The sequence below is a fragment of the Argiope bruennichi genome, chromosome 9 (genome assembly GCF_947563725.1).
Source record: "Argiope bruennichi chromosome 9, qqArgBrue1.1, whole genome shotgun sequence".
Taxonomy (NCBI): Eukaryota; Metazoa; Arthropoda; class Arachnida; order Araneae; family Araneidae; genus Argiope; species Argiope bruennichi.
In genome coordinates, this window is record NC_079159.1 from 101375706 (window position 1) to 101393963 (window position 18258).

At 26.7% G+C, this 18258-nt stretch overlaps 2 protein-coding genes across 4 annotated transcripts in view; one reads left to right on the forward strand and one right to left on the reverse strand.

Annotated features, from left to right (window-relative positions):
- The window catches only part of LOC129984675 (coatomer subunit delta-like), a 43834-nt gene that overhangs the window by 12991 nt on the left and 12585 nt on the right, over positions 1 to 18258 (reverse strand). The window contains exons 1-5 of one of the 2 annotated variants that reach the window (XM_056094604.1): positions 4828 to 4927; positions 4460 to 4562; positions 2045 to 2084; positions 1735 to 1958; positions 773 to 952 (exon numbers count right to left, since the gene is read on the reverse strand). In XM_056094604.1, the coding sequence (XP_055950579.1) occupies positions 773 to 952; positions 1735 to 1958; positions 2045 to 2084; positions 4460 to 4462 (447 nt within the window). In that variant the 5' untranslated portion in view covers positions 4463 to 4562; positions 4828 to 4927. Of the gene's footprint in view, positions 1 to 772; positions 953 to 1734; positions 1959 to 2044; positions 2085 to 4459; positions 4563 to 4827; positions 4928 to 18258 lie in introns of those variants that run through there. The other variant, XM_056094605.1, reaches the window with a different exon arrangement.
- The window catches only part of LOC129984673 (MAGUK p55 subfamily member 7-like), a 49502-nt gene continuing 36407 nt past the window's right edge, over positions 5164 to 18258 (forward strand). The window contains exon 1 of one of the 2 annotated variants that reach the window (XM_056094602.1): positions 5164 to 5254. The gene's annotated coding sequence lies outside the window, so the exon portion shown is untranslated. The remainder of the gene's footprint in view (positions 5255 to 18258) is intronic. The other variant, XM_056094603.1, reaches the window with a different exon arrangement.

An 18258-nucleotide genomic window follows, 5' to 3' on the forward strand; every position in this document is an offset into this window, starting at 1 on the left:
ATAATTTCTTAATTTTCCCTCCATGTTTTAGATTTAAAATTATGAAGAAAAAAATTAATAAAGGGTTATTTTAAAACTTGACAGTAGATGCTATCCAATAAAAAAATTACTTTGTATTCTTTCCATTACCTCCAAAATAAATCAAAGCAAAAAAAAAAAAAAAAAAAAAATGACAAATTTTTGATTTTAAGATCTGATTAATAAGAGGTATATGCTACTTAAAAATTGCTAAGGAGCTTGGTAAAACAAACAACGACTTCTCTTTAGATGGGGGGGGGAGACAATTGAATGAATTCAGGTTAGCCGTAGAATTAAAATGTAAATATCTTGTATATAAAATGCTAAATTAATGAAAATTGAATTCATATTTGGTTTGAAGTTAAATGAGTTTTTTTTTAATGGACCTTGTAATTTTGAACTGTGATTAGATGATGAAGTTAATTTTTTTCAGATTTTTATATCACATGAGCAGGAGGGAAATGGACTTATTTAATGTGCAACATATCCACATACCAATCTCAAATCGAAGATATTCCTGCTTCTAAAGCCAATAAATCCTCATCCGATAATACACTCAAATATTCATAAGATTTTTAATTCTTAGATACACTGAAATATATAGCATGTTATTATCCGAATTTATTTGATACAGTTGGCAAAGATTTTTAAAGCAGATATTATTAGTAGCAATCTAACTCTTAATAAGATCAAATTGATTTAAAAGCATCTATACCATCAACGTATTATATGTTGAATAAATATAAAAACATACTTGTCGAACAGCTTGATAAACTTTCTCTTCATGTGAATCCATTTCCACAAAGGTTCGAATCTGAGCCATATTGACATTTTCTCTGTAGCCTAAAGCAACTATTTCATCAAAAGCAAAGATTAAATTAAAGGAATTGTTCACAACATCTTGTTCATCCATAAATTTGCAGTATTCTGGAATCTATAAAATGGACAACAGTTAATGCAGATATGCAATTACAAAAATTTACAGTAATATTTTGTACAATATAATAGCAAAATGATTACAGGAAAAATAATTTGCTACTATAGAGCATTTCAAAAATATTATATACAAGCAATAGTTGTACATGATTCACCAATAAAACTATAATATTTTAAATAGTATATAATAAGTATTCAATATGAACACTATTCACTTAAAGGCATAGTGGAACATTATGAATTAAAATATGTCTAGAAAGGATTTACTAACCTATAATATTATTATAAATAGTGGCCATACATAGTGGGAAAGAGAAATTTTTAAAAAACACTGGTACAATCTAATTTTATAAAAAAAAAGATTGAAAAGTTTAAAGATTTTTGATACTATTAATAAAATTATTTTCACTTAATATAAAGGTACAGACATTAAAAGTATTTTGAATGTTATAATTTTTTAATAAAAGTAATTTTTAAAATAAAATATTACATATACTTTTAAAAAATGTCCTTTTTATATTATACAATTCAAGATATTAAATATCTTTTGAATTTTTCCATATAATGTGTACATAACATTATACATGATAATCATAACCATCATACTGTAAGTTATTACAAAATTTTATAACAAATACAGAAACATATGGATGATTTTAATAAAGATTATATTAGGTCTAAATATTTTTTTTTATTATTATTAATGAAAGACATGAAAATATTTTCATCTCAAACAATGTGGGTATATAAGCTAAAATAAAACAGTCTATAGTAACTTACGACTCTTGTAAACAGACGTAAAGTTTCCAAATCTTCAAGTATATTACTAGCTTTGGTTGTAATAAGTAAAGTGTATAACTTTTCCATCGGTTGATAAACATAGCGTACACTTTCCGTTTCTACAAATGTATGCTGACGACTTCCACTTAAAAGCTTTGGAAAAGCTGCTAATAATCCTTCTATCCTGGCACGTGTCATTTCCACAAACTGGCGGGAAACTATAGCTAAAATAAAGATAATGGTAAAATAAACAGAATTTTATACTCAACATATAATTTTGGATCAATTAATAAATATTTATGATACTCACCTTTCCCTGACTTCGTTGTCACACTTGCAGCTAAAAGAACCTGCAATATTTATTTTTTTTAAATTTTTAAATAGCATGTCTACAATTTATATTCATGTAATTAAATAATGTGTCCATAGTAAAAAAGGGAAGAGGAGGCTTAATAAGCCCATGGATTTTTTTTTAAAGCCAGCTTTAAGGTACAGAGGAATGCATAAATTAAATTTAGTATAGTACAATTAAAATACTAATTGGACTCTTAAAGTAAAACCAAAAACAGCTAGTAAAAATACATAATTTATACTCTTCACGAGAGAAGGAAGAGTCATTCACATAAAAAGAATATCAATATTGGCCTTTGTACAGTTTCTGAAGAATATATATATATATATAATGATACGTTACACATGATCAAAATATTATAACTGAGACTTAATATTTTTTTTAGAAACAATACTTTTAATAATTTTATAACAGGACAAAACAATAGGAGTGTTTTTTCCTTGATATTTTTTATTCCACTTTTTTTTTTTTTTTTTGTATATGATATAGTGTGTTCAAAAAAGTATTTATTTTGTATTTCTTCCAGTAGAAGAATTATGATCAAAATTAGAAACAGATCAACAATTTTGGTATATAAAAAATCATACACAAAATTTCAATTATGTAATTTATATCATTTTTTTAATAACAAAAATCACCTGATCAAAAATATATAGTCAAAAGTTTAGCAGTCAAGAATTTAATATAGATCTACAAGCAAATACAATTCAGATTTGATAAACATTTATGCCAAATTTAAATTATTAAGCTCTTTGAAATATATGAAAATTCAATTTATCTTATTTGTAATTTCTTTTATCATGTTTAAATACACAGATTTTCTGTTAGTAAATTCCATTTAATACAGGATAGAAAATAATTTTTACATTAAGACCACACACCAAATACAATCTGTTTAGCTCATTCCATTTCTAAGTTACTGAGTTCATAGGCATATACTGATAGACTAAAAATAGAAAATAGATTTATTAATAAATAAATCAGACTCATGATATCACAATTTTTTAATGACAACATTTTTTTTTTTTTTTTTGTATATAAGAAAGCAAAAATAAATTTAAAAATATATTATATTACAATAATTGTGAATTCTTTGATCGAAAAATTAAATTCGTCTTTCTTAAATATGGGCAGGAAAGAAGTACTTATGCTCAAATAATGAAAAGACATATCAGAAATCTTTTCCAATAATCATACATCAGTAAAAAGGTATTTCTGCAGATCGGTTTCTCTTAGTATACATAAGGCTGATATCCAAAAGATATTTTTGAACTATAAAATCATTATTTAAACTAATAAGACAAATCTTATAAACTAGCCTATAACCTTATATTCATGATAACTAAAATTTTAAAATCTTTATAAAAAAATTATTATTTATAAAAAAGTATTTTTATTAAATGTATTTATCATAATGCAATGTATCAATTTAATGACTTAAGCATATGAAATGCATCTGTAAATAAAAATACATTCGCATCAATATGAATTAATTCAAAATGTCTTCAAGCATAAGGATTGAAAATGAAAGTATAATAATCAAAGTATTTGAAAAAATATTTTTAAAATTTTATGGATTATATTTATATCAGAAAATTTTGATAATTCTATTTAGTACTAAACAAATTATTAAAAATCCACAGAAGAAAGATTCTTATGCAAATATTAAATTGAAAATTTATTATAAAATAATTATAATATAAAGCCTAAAATGACAACATCCATTGCAAAACAAGCAAAAGTTTAAAAATTTACTTAAGAAAAAAATTGTAAAAAAATCACAATCAATTTCAAGATAAGTTGACATCTACAGTTAGATGAGTTGCATCAGTAATTTTTTAATTAATAATGTAATCTAAATATTAATAGTAAGATGCTAGCAAGAGATCCTTTTACTATTGTTATTTTTTAAAACCTTAATGACATTAATTCAGATGTTCTTGTCATGCAAACGAATAAAGAGAAAAATTATACTATGATGGAAAAAAAAAAGGTTATTTCACTCTCTTTTTTTCTAAACTTAATAATTGCAAAATAAATGATGATTTATTTACATAATTCCATTTTGTCATGTTCTATTTTTCAATGTTATTAGGCTAATATTTTAATCATCATATGATCTTGAAATATTCAATTCAAAAAATCAAACAAGTGAATTGCTTTTACTAGCCTGATGTTACGAAAGTATTCAGTTCCATTATGTAATTTCATCTTTTGGTTGTAATTTCAAGACATTCGATTTTTTTTCTTTTGCACAAACGTCAACCAATTAAATTATTAGTTAAATCTCTATTCCGTTAAATGTTTATGAACAGAACAGCCAATTCAAAAATTAGTCGAATAGTATAACAGAAAAATTTTATTAAAACTTACCATTTTCAAAGATTTGACTTGGTTTTCAACTTAATTCCAATTCAATATCAATACATCGAAACAAAATGCCGATTTGTCGTATTAATCCACCAATTTGAAATAGCTGAAAATGCGAACAATATTTCAGTCTAATACATTTTTATTTAGTACAAACCGTTAAAAAAAATGTCAAAATTTGTTTCATTTTATAAAATAACAAAGTAAAGCAACTAGCAGTTTTTAAAAAAAGTTTGATTGCATATGTAAACAAGAATGCTAAACTTTTAAAATAAAAAATAAATGAAACAAATTAAGGTGTAAATTAATACAGTTGTTAAGGAATGCAATATGTAATACGTTGACTGTAAAAATTCAAAATAATAAATAACCTTTTAATAATATATTCTCCTCAAATCACGCCTCAATTGATGATGCTGTATTACAACAAATGTGACAACAAAGCAAAGCAGACTAGCGGCAAAGATGATGCCAAAACGGAAGAAAGGAATTCGATACACCTATGCATCATATAATACTTCTACAACATAAATACGAGTTTATGAAAAAATTTCTTTTACATATATATATATTCATAGATAATTTATTTCATGATAAAATTTTATTTCTGTTTTAAAAAATAAAATTGTTTAACATTTAATAAGTTAGTTTCGTTTTTAATAGGAAATAATCTTCATCGCTAACTGTGGGCGTGATGCGTCAATTTAACTAGTTTTGTATTTATATTTGTAACTTATTTGTTCTATTCTAGTGTAGCCGATGCGAATGTGTAAGATAACTGTGATTTACGAGTAAAAGGTAACTTGTCTTATCCTTTCTTTTAAAAAAAAGTCGTTTGTATGTGCCTTCAGATTGTATTTTATTTAATTTAATTTTAATTTATAATAATATATAATTTAAATAAAAATGTTTATTGGTGTACCGAAAATTTTGGGATTGCTTCTCATGCTAATTTAGCTAATTAATAAATCCTTTTTAAATTAGACTGAAACGTTTCATTCAAACATGCGAAGCGATTTCTCTTAAATAATTATAATAATTTCCAGCGCTCAATTCAACATTCTTTTCTTGATCTTTAAGGAAATTGGGTATTTTTATTGATAAAATATAATGTGATCAAAATTGATAGCTGTTATAAATATTTTACTTTTTAAGCATGTCATTATAAAATTGGCTTATTGCTAAATATATAAAAGGATGCTTCTTTTAATTATGTCATTTGGAAAGTAAAATTCAATACATTAAAAAAGATATATAAAATACTTATTATATCTGAATATCCATTAAATTTAATGTTTATTACAAAACAGTGTTCTATATTATTTGTTCTTTAAAATAATCTGTAAACTCATATTTGTTATGATAAATTTTGTTTCGAATTAAAGGTTTCAGTACAGATGTTTTATTTCAATTTGAGGGATCTGTAATTCAGAGTATCGCTTAATATTTCTGATTTGATACTTTTTGTAAAATGTTACCTTCAATTGATATTTATGACTTTCTCTCATTCTCTGTTCTTTCGATCAATAATTTGGTTTTTCGATAAACGTATAATTATCGAAAAATGGAAATATAAATAAGATATAATATTCTTATAATAAATCAAATATTTAAATCTTTATTTCATTTTGAAACACCACATCATTATTCCCTAATGACATTATATTCTAAATTTAATTTATTAATGGATACAATAAAGTCCAATCTATCCTATCCTGTGCAGGCAATAAAAAAAGAGCATCATTTAAATAAAATAACACTTTATATTTTTAAGAATTGTGTTTGCTTTTTTTGTGCTAGTTTTTTTTCCCCCTCCTATCTCTTTCTCTCTCTTTTATATATTCTAAAGATTATCAAGAGATTCACTTTGATAAAAAAAATCATGCTGAAAGCTTCAAAAACTAATCAATATGTGTCTTTGTGTTGTTTTTTTCAATATTGTGAGGTAGTTTTAAAATTCTGTACTTGATGTTGTAAGATCTGAGTCCATAAAAAAAGTGTTTATTATTAAAGTGAATACAGACACAATATATGTGCTATTGCTTGCCAAGTATCAAGTTGCATAATACAGTGCATAACATTTATTAATTAGTTACTCTTATTTGCTTATGTTTTATTTTAAATTTTTGACTAGAAAGTTGAATAAATCTGAAAACAAATTTTGATATGTAAATACATGAATTGTAAAAATATATATTGTGGTCTGTTTTCTAAAATATTTATCTAAAAATCATGTTAGTGTTTGGAGTAGAATTCCATGCAATCAATTTGATTGTGATTCTATTACCTTTTCTGTTTATTATCTAGCAATAAACAGTGGCCTTATCTGAAATGGATACTTTGGGATAAGAGTCAGTGAAATTTGAACTACATAATATGTAAACATAGCATGTCTATAATGATATTTGGATATAAATGCTTTCAACACAGAAAAAATTATATAATTGATCCTGCCTCAAGCTAAACTATAGATTGCTGCCCAGAGTTTGTAATATTTATTATATGTAGTCAAATTTTGTATTTTTTGTAATATTTGTGCAATAAACATTTTGCTTATAAAATGCATTTTTGTTAAACCAATTTTTACTAATCTGGTACTTTTGATAATCTTACAAATCTGATCTGTTATTTGTTGATTTATTAAGAAATTATAAAATGTCTATTTTTCAGGCTAATTGAGGGATTAAATAAATGGGACCAGAACCTTAATTTTATAACAATATTTTCATATCCCAGATAATAATTTTGCTTCATAGCAGCTAAGCACCACAATCTTGTATATGTTCTAATGATTTTAATATTTGAACTAATTTAATAGTGATTTTTGTTGTTTATATTCCTATTTGACATTGGTATGTTTTAGAAAATCAAAAGCTTGTTTTTGTTATTTAGTAAGCACTTAAATTTGATTTTGCAGAAAAAAAATTATTTATCTTCTATACATTATGGCACTGTTACAGAAAGAGTTTCAAAATTCAACTTAAATTTAAAAATTATGTAAATATGTATTTAATTTGTCTGTCTAAAATAGTGGTTACTTATTACGTCTTCAAAGCTATAACATTCCCCGAATTATTTTTAGAAGTAGCATTTTTGTTTTTTAACATATTGGCTTATTTTTGCACTTTGAGAGTTTGATATTGCTTGCTTACTTTTCCAGTGTGAGCCTATAATCAATGATAATGGGGGGGGAGCAGTAAAAATTGAAGAGAGAGAAAATGAATTAAATTGCAAGAGCGATGCTGTCCAATGGCCTATGAAAGCTACTGCACAAATACCTGATTGATTGATTTGAAATCTGAAAACAAGTCTTTTTGCTTTTGAATTTACAGATTCTAAAGTTGTAAAAAGGCTAAACCTAGCAACCACGCTTGGAATGCAACCTACTGATCTTGTTTCTTTTTTCTTTTTTTTTTCATAGCCTGTTTATGAGTTTCAAATTCAATTCTTGTTTACTTCACAGAAACACTTTATTCAATATTCATTTCCATTTGCTATATTTGCTCTTCAAAAAAATTATTGATTCTAAAATGATGTTAAGATCAAAATTCATTTGAATGATTATTATTAAATATTACATTCTAAAAACCATGAATGTTGTGGATCATTTAATGCACATCTTATTATATATTATTTTTTTTGACCAGAATTATCAAGTTGACTAGGTAAAAAGGAAAATGCAGGAAGAATGAGTATCTACTGAATTATCATTTCAATATTCACATAATTTTTTATTTATAAAATTGTGACGAATTTGTTATATGCTGGTCATGTAATATGTTTGAAATGCTTCAAATTTCATATGGCTTTGAAATTAAAAATTATAGGCTATTTAAAGGTAAAGTGACTTTTTAAAAAATTGCAGTCCCTTGATTTCTTTTATTTATTTCCCCCAAGCATTGTTAATTTCTGAGCTGACAAGCCACCACTGAGCAAAATTGTGCTTTTAAATAGTCACTATACCTATTATTTGTGCAAATATAAATGATACTGATTGTTTCTACACTTCTATTTCAAATGATACAGACTAACAGAATGTTTACCTACCATTACTCATAATAACTAGTGATATTTATGAATTTGTTGCTAAATGGATCCTGAGATTTCCTTTGTTTTTATTACTAATTAAATCGCCCTTTGCAAAGATTTTGTTTATTCTGGTTCAGTCTTGGAGATCACTGGATTGACTGTTTCATAAAATATATTCAATACAATAAAATTCTGAATATTAGTATTAAACATACAAAAATTCTGTAACAGATTTATACGCCTGCATATATTTCAGGTAAATGTATTCAATATAGTATAATTATTATTAAAATTTAAATCTATACATCATTAAAATTTTTATCTATACTATTTTAAACTACTCTTTTAAATAGCATTCTGTAAAGAGAATGAAGTTGCTGGGTATATCAAACAGAAACAATTTAAGCACTTAATGTTAAATGTTGTCTTATTATTAAAAGAATAAATCAAATTCCACTTGGGTAAACCATCAGTTAAATACAAAAATAAAGTCTGGTACATCTTTTATTCATAGGATGTTCGTGACTTTTCTTAATGTATTTCTTTCTGTTATTGTATGAAATATTAAAATTTGTTTTTTCATTGTCATTTTGTGAATGATGCTATAAATAATGGTGATAAATTTTTAGGTATAAATTTAAATTGATTTGTTTTAGTGGTAGTGTTTTGCTTTAGTGAATTTTAATCTGACCTATAAAACGTAAGCCTTCTTAAAATCCTAAAGACTTTTTAAACAGTTTATGTTAAAATGGGGTAATGCATAATAAGGATAGATGAAGATAATGCCATATTTTGCTTGAAAAACATGAAATAAACAAATGAATATTTTGCCTTCGAGCTACTCTTGGCGACGGTTTTCTCATAAACTTATTCAGTGTAATGAAATTATGTAAAATAATTTAAAAAATCGGGTGTCCACTTTGCTTATTTCTTAATTCAGTTGTTTTCAAAATTTGGTAAAGATCTTCAAATTGGATTTCAAAACCATTTGTCAAATTTTATTTTTCTGACTTATAATCCAATGGACAGTCAATTTTCTGATGGATTTGTCTTAAAATTTATAGATTTATTATTATAGTAAAAACAAGACATAACCATATTCCAAATTCCATCTCTGACGGCCACAGACATTCTGTATTCTTTTCTACCCTCCATTACCGCAGGTCCGCCTACATTTATTTATTCTATATGTATATCGATTAGAAATATATATATATATAATTTTTCATTGTGTAGCTTTTGCATTAAATTCAAGATGTTTTAAAACCCTGAATAAGTAGTATCACTCCTAGTATAAACATTATCTTGCACAAATATTTTGAAAAATTTACTGAAACTAGAGAAATAGTTGTACAGAAATGAAACTTTGTCTCTGAAAAGCTCATCTGTAAAATTTTAAGATAGCGTAGTATTTTTGTGCAGTGATATGTTCCAAAGTTATGGCAAAAAGCGTAAAATCGTCCCATTCCACTACACCCCATTCCATCCCCTTTAAATACAGTAGAAATTTTTGAATGCTAAGAAATCCGAGTTCCAAATTTTATTCGATACGGCCAAAATGTGTGAAATTATACGATTCAAACAAGCAAACAAACAGACAATCAATCCAAAAAAAAAAAAAACAGGCATTCATTAAAATCTTGTAATTACCCCCCCCCCTTCCCTTTGAACGATTGCAATATTTTGTCTTCTTAAAAGCCCGTGAACATATCGTATGACATGATGAGTAATTATGTATTCAAAATTATCAGACTTATTATACAAGTATTTTAATTTACATTTTAAATTATTAATATAAACTAATTTATATTGTAAATACCTTTTATTATAAAGTTGAACTGGCTATCTTTAAGCTCCTCACAAAGTATAAAAAAAAACCTATTAGCAAGCAATCTTTGGTGACTTTTTTTTATGGTTATTGTCTGGAGGGCAGGTTAATACGCAAGGACCAGGAAACCGAACTCGGATGTCTTTTTTCCGTCACAGACTAAACTGTACTATCAAAATAACTATACCAAATTTCATTCATTTAAGTCATTGTATTTTCGGTTTATCGCCTTTACATGCATGAAAATATACAGACTGTTATTTCCATAATAAATTTAGTTTCAATTTTGAAAAAAAAAAAAAAAATGGCATTTTAGGTGTTAAAATGGCGCACCACATTTCATTTATGATCACCATCACACTGTTATATGCATTCGAAAGTATAAACCAACAGATAGTGAATTCCTCGTCAAGTTTGGTTCAATATTTGATAAAGATCTACATTTTAAATTATACACCAATCGACCAAATTTTTTCTATTTAGCTCTTTATATTTTGTAGGTATCGTATTCGCTTGTAGTGGAATAGATAGTCTTCCTCGTGAATGACTTTCATTCAAAATTTGATAGAAATCACCAAATTTAGTGAATTTGATCCGTTTACCTGAAAGCATTTTCTGACACACAGCACACTAACACACAATTCCTGCTGTTCATAGGTAGACATAATTCTAAAATTGTAGTTTTTTTTCGGCTTCAGGAGGTCCAAAACGTGGAGATTCGTCAAAATCTCGAGGGTTTTTTTAACGATTACAGTACTTTTTCTTTGCATTCGAAAAAACTTGTGAGAGTAGTCTCCATGAAACTTTAACGTATGGTGTCTAATAAATGTACTTGTGTACATTTATTAAAGAACATACGAGAAAAAGAGCTACGCGTGCCATTGGCGAACAGTAGTTACGAAAGAGACTATTAGCATGCGATCTTTGACTGTTAAATGCTGGAATGTGGTTAATACACAAACATCAAAACACCGAATGTGTATTTTAAACGTCATTTTGCCGACTGATTGAAACCAAATTTTGACTCGGAACTTTTAGTATGTAATTTTATGATAACTGTAGTCACAAAATCATGTACTTAATTTTATTTATTTGAGTCATTGCTTTTTTTTTTGTGTGTGTGTGTGTATGTGTGTGTGTTGTCACGTTTACATACTGGTGAAAGTACATACGAACAAATGGTTTACTCCTTGACAGATTTGGCTCCAAATATGATTGAATGTATGCTTTAGATGCTAAGTTTGTAAACCGAATTTTATCCTTTGTAAATCGCTCCTTTGATTTTTTGTAGTTATGATACAGTTGAAAAGCGCTGTAGTAATTCTGAAATGCCTTTTATATAATTATAAATAGTCTTATATATTATTGTAATTTTGATATAAGAATCAGAAGTATGATGTAGATATTTGCTATATACATAGAGTTGAAGTAGAACTATACTTTTCTATTTTTTAACTAAATCTGACAATTTTATTTATTGTCCATTTCAAATATTTCAATTTTTTTCATATTTAGTATCATAATGTAAGTGGATGATTCGCTTCTTAATTTCTCTCGAAAATACAAATAATAATAATCGAAGGATTCCAAAAAACACTTGCATTTGAGACTTGGGTATTAGAAGACAAACAAATGTAAAACTCAATATCAGAAGATAGACAAATTCTACATTCATGTGCACAAGGAAAGAGAAGAAAGACAGTACAAATATTTGCCATTGTTCCGTCTATGTTATCCGGAATGGTTAATGTAATACAATAAAGAAATTGAGGCGAAGATGCAACGATTGCTAATATTTGTCCTAATTTAAAAGTTTTTAATGATAAATTTCAACATTCATTGCATATGAATGAACCGCGATGGCTAGAAATTCGCAGGTACGCGTGCCGAAACAGTCCACTGTAACTCGCAGCGAGGTCACACAAAGTATCCAGGATCTTAGTGATCGGGAAAATATTTATATCTTTTAAATGAATTGATTTTTAACCTAAGACTGTGCTTCTGTAAACTACGTTCCGACATATTCTCTGATGACTGAATCGATGATTCGTTAACATCAATTTTACTTCTCTGACAATTGCCGGTTGACGTGTGTAGCACGTCGTTGGCGATTATGTGAAAAAAGCATATCGATGTCCATGGTACGTCTTTCCAGTACTAGTGGTAACAGTTTAAAAATATGTATATTGTATTTTTTTTTTTTATTTTAAGACTCTTTGATTTCTTTTTTGTAATCAATGTTGTTGTTTTAATTCCATTTTGTTGTAATTTATATCGAATCTTTTTTATGAGAACTGATTGCAACGAATTTATATAATTTGTCTTTATCATTCTGTTCAAGAATGTTTCAAAATATCAGACTTATGCTTTATATCACTTTTTTCTTATTACTTACTGAAACTATCAAAATATTGCAATGCATTCCATTCTATAGAAAATGAAATCATCTCATGCTTTTAGAACAAAATAGAAATTCTGCCTTAAGCTGTTATGTCTGCTCAGTCTATTCAAAATTATATTGAATGAACTTTTTTGCAAAAAAGAAATGGTAGAATTACTTTTCAAAGAAATGCTTTTCGAATATTTTGTAGTGCGAGAAAATGTTTCTGTTCGCTTTGCCTTAGGTGTCAAACAACCATTAATAAACATGCTGATGTCTTGGGGGAAAAAAAGGACCATTTCTTTGCGCTGATGGTTTGCTCGAGGATAGAGAATTTATATATAGATATATATTTATTTTTTTCACGGCGTTTTTTTTTTTTTTTTTTTTTTTTTTTTTTTTTTGCTTGACTTTTTAAGTATTTTTTTTTCTTTGGCGCGAGGAAACTGTTGCCTTTTCCATTTTGTTATTTCTCTGAAGAACAGAAGCATCTTTTGTAACTTCTTTCATTTTGTTCGTATCGTTAAAATAAACCCATTACGATTTTACTTTTTGTATAATATAAGAGTTCAACAGCTGGATGTTCGAAAAAATAAAATATTTCGAAAGAATATTTTATTATTTACTTCAATGCCAGACCTATTCATAAATAACCTGATTTTTGATGTAATAGAAATCTGAATTCGAAAATTCTTATTTCTTTCTTGACACAAAACAATTATTTCTGCTTCATTTCGAAAGAGTATGTTCTGATTGAACCAGAATAGAAGATAATTAGAGAAATCAAACAAAACGAAGAATCCATTATGCTTCATATGGAAAGAAAAAAGATTTTATGTCATAGCATGACATGAACTTATTTGTTTCAAATGACTTATAGGTATCTTTGAGGTGTAAATTGATTCCGTTCATATTTAGAAATCCCGGTGATCTAATGGTAAGATTTCGACTTTAAGATTGGTGAATTCTAAGTTCGATGCTCAATTTCACCAAAGTTCTACCTTAAAAGCTGGTTCGGTGCACGTTAAATACGTCGGAGCAATATGGCACAGAAATGCTGGTATGGCACAGAAATTTAAAAAGGTTGTATCGATTCAGACGCTATCTTGCTTTTCAATGAACACCGTTTAGAATATTCAAGAATTTGTTTGAATTCATTGTCTGGTTGTAAGAGTAATCAAATATTTCATTTGGCTCTGATATCCGACATTAACAAAGGTAATATCTTCGAGACTGAATAGGTTCAGATTCCTTCATAATGTTCGTCATTTTAAGTAGATAAGCTAAAGAAAAATGCCATTTATATATTTATGTTTATCGAACATAAATACATAAATGGTGATTTACTTTAGTATTGCCGGCACTTAAATTTAATCTTTATTTAATATATATCTTAAATGTAATTTTTATTGAAACGGCACTTATTCGATTACTGTTTTTTTTTTTTTTTTTTTCTGGAAAACGAATCTTTTTTGTATCGATATATATCATTCTTATAGAAAGCACTAGTTTATATAAAAAGATTTAAAAATGAATTTAAGAAAAACTGGTTTTAAAAATACACATTTATTAGTGTACTAAAAGATAGAAATTTTCTTGGCTCATTATTTTCTCTGTTTTGATTGTTAATTTATAATAATGTTATAAATATTATAGAATCTTAATTTTTTTTTTGAATCTACTATCAAAGGGCAATTACTAGTATGAAAATAAAATTTGTTAAATTATTCGATATTCTGATAGGTAAAATCTTAAAATGTTTACATATTATCATGGATTATTCGCAATGTAGTAAATTTCAAAGTTCTAGTAATTTAGAAAATGAATATCTCCATCTATTCAGTCGTGAAGCGATTTAAATTATTCAGTCATTTCTACTTCGAATAATCTCTGCTTAGTTAAAAATAAGAAAGTGAAATGTGATGTTATGAAGAAATGCTACCACGATGGATTGAAATAAATTTGATGTGATAGAAATTCAAAAAAATAAAAATAAACACACGCTTCCCTATTCTTAATTATACAGGCGGTGCCACGTGCTAAATGATTTCCAAGCACTTTTTATTTTTAACCATCGACATTTTGTTTTGAAACAGAAGTGCTTTTTTAAATACTAATTAACAGGTAAGACTTAAGGTAAACAGGAACGAATATAATTACACTTGTGTGCGATCAAAAAACGTGTCGAACCTATTGAACCATGATTTCTCGCCAACTCCTGCAGTTGGTTTTCATATCGCTGGCTTGCACTTGAGTTTTACGCTTCCGTGGTTGCTTATTTCATGCATGTTTGAAGATGTCAACTTTTTCTTTCATAACTGCTATCTGCACCATAATGTTTCGGAATTGCTTGTTTAATGCGGAATGCTCTGAAGCGTATTTCCCGCACTATTTGCTGTGCGAATTATTGTTTTTGTTAGCTGTCTAGGATCTTTCATTTTTATGGAAATACTTAAATAGAATTATTTTTCCGGTCATCCCGAATATGAAACTGGCGTTAGTTGTTCTTTGCCTCTCTCTCTCTATTTTTCACCCTCTTTTTTCCCTCTATAAGATATTTCTTTGTAATTTTGTCATAGACAGTTAAACTAAGGGTAGATTCAGATTTATCGATTAAAAAAGCTATTAAACTGATTGTCGAATTTGTTTGAAATAAATCGTTTGAATTGTAAGAGATTAAGAACTGCAGTGCTTGTATTCATTGAATTTTAAAATCATTTATCAATAATTATTTTTATATTATATTTGAATATTAAATATTAATCCGTTATTTTATATTCGACTTTAAAGTATTGCATCATTATCTTTAATGTTATATTTGTTTGAAATTTATTATTTTCTTATAATCTTTCAGAAAGCTTTAAATGCTTACATTTCTAAATAAGAAATTCAGTAACTAATAGTAATGATTAATTGCTTGAAAATTTTGTTACTTCAGTTAGTATTTTTCATAAGATAATATTAAAAAAATAAATATAAGCATATGTTTTCACAAAGTTATTGAAATTAAAATTTATAATAAAATAAATCATTAAGATGTTTGTTAAAAATGTATTTGAAACGGCAGATCAATTATTAAACAGGAACCTCATAACGTATTTTGTCTGGGATCTTAAAAATGCCTAAATCTACCGCTGAACGTAAATTTAATAGTTTTATAATAGTGTGTTTTTTTTTTTTTTTTTTTCCATTGTGCATTTTACCGTAGGAAAAAGCATAAGACATTTTGCAATATGAGGTTAAATGACATGTACAATTACGTCATCTGAATCGGTAATACCTGTGATCCTCTTCTTAAATTAATGAGTAAACAATCATAAATAGAAACTACACATTTTATAACTATACAAAAAAGTCGCTCTTGATTTTGCGTTTTATATCATTTACTTATAATTGTCAGAAGTCTTTCTTAAACTTCTGGTGAGATGTTTTATAACTTGCAGAATAAAAGAAAAAAAAGTAATTCCGTCAATAATTAGAAGGAAAATCTCCGCGCTTTTGTGCGGACGCCAAGTGACGTTTATTTAACCAAAATAGGAGTGATACGAAAGAAAACGCTTCTAACATGACAGAAGTCAAGTTCAAGGCTTAACAAAGAATTACATAAATGCAGATATTTTACTATGAGTCATCTCTTAAATTATATCGTTCCATTATGTTAATCTGGAGATTCATAAACGAACAGCATCTGAATATTGTTTGATTGTCCCAAGTTGGCTGCTGAGCTTTTAGAAAGGCCAGTTGTTTTACTACCTTGAAAGTCATTATTACAAAACTTCCAAATTTCTGTTGAATATTGTTTGTTCCTCTTGTCTAATATTGTGCCAGTAGTACCTTAAGCTATCTGGACATAAATTGGAATGTTTTTCTATCTGATCTGGCAAATGTAATGAAGTTTGGTTTTCATGTAATGTGGTTCCATCTTTAATATACCGTCCCCCCTTTCCTTTTTTTTATTTGCTCAAGAGTTTTTCAATAATACGTCTTACAGTTCCAGAGCCCGTATTTAGTTTTAAAGAATTCATAATTTTACTGGAAGAAACTTCAGTAATATATATTACATAAGATAGATTTTTCGATCTTTCTCTTTTATTGTTGAAAAACGACCAGTCTTGTTTTCTTCGGTAAGCAGTGGATTTATTGTCCTTTCGAACATTTCACCAGTATGGCAATTTGGCCTTGGGTGTTTTTAGTGGCTTTTAAGGCTAAAGTGTTACCTTGCCGTTGCTGAAAATGGCATCTTAAAACATGTTTTTTTTTGTTTGTTTTTATGGGAGGGAGATTTTTAATAACTTAGAAGCAAGAAGATAATGCAAATTAAAAGAGTAATAAATTTAATAGTAATAAAATTAAGATTAATAAAAGAGTATAATTTTTTTTAATTAAATAGGAGAGGAATTGATGGATGTATATGGATACAATAAATAAATATGGATAAATATTGTTTGACAATAATACTAATGAGAAAAATTGTTTGTTTGATTTTTATTTCTATTTTTTCAACTGATACTTTTTATGACAAATAAAAACAGAACAATAATAACTTTGATTGAATTTGTTTCATAAAACGTATTTATAATACAGCCACATAATTTAAAATACTACGAAAAATGTATTAGGAACCTAGAATGTCGTACCTTATTTTTCTTAATTTTAAATTGGTATTATATTGTTTACTTTTTGTGAATAATTAGAGGAGGGATAAAATATAGTCACTAATGATGACACCAATCACTTTTTTAAATGTAAAATTATTTTATTGGAACAAAAAAAATCATCACGGATCAAAATGTTATTGTGAAAATTTATAATTTTGTTCAAATTTTATGTAGCGCTGTTGTTTTAAAGTTGCACATTTTTTTTTTTTTAATTTGCTACTTTATTTGTGAATATGATAAATTTAGAAATATTTTTCTAATTAATCATTTTTATTGAAACAAAATTAGCTGAATTAAATTATGATGAAAGTGAAAATTTCGTAACTTTATAATTTTTTTTCACTTATGTATAAAATCGTATGGGCGCCAAAGTGGGCCCTAGGGACTTTCAACTTCCCGACATGAGTGCCGAAACATAATATATAATTTTCATAATTAACATTTTTATTTCATTTTCCAGGTCGCAATATTTTTTCGTAAAATTAAATACAGTTTATAAGCTGGAATGAAGAATCAAAATCAACTTCCAAAAAACTCATCCATTTTTACTAAATATTGTATTTTATAAAATTTATTCTATAAATTTTAATATAACCTAAAATGTTTTATTTATTTTACCGAACTATAAAAAGGTTTAATGGGCAATCTTATGTATAAAATTTGCCCATGGGTTATGGGCAATTTGCAATTTGCCCATTAATCATGTAATTGCCCATGATTAATGGGCAAAAAGTAATTTGGGGCTTTACATAAGATTCCAGGAATTTATATGAAAATTATTGGTATAAAAGATAAAACAAATTTGTAATTATATAGATTATTATTTTTTAAATATTAAGAATTGCAGCCATTTTATCTCCAAGAAATCAATTTTATGTCACATTTATGCCATGCAGAATGGGTGAAA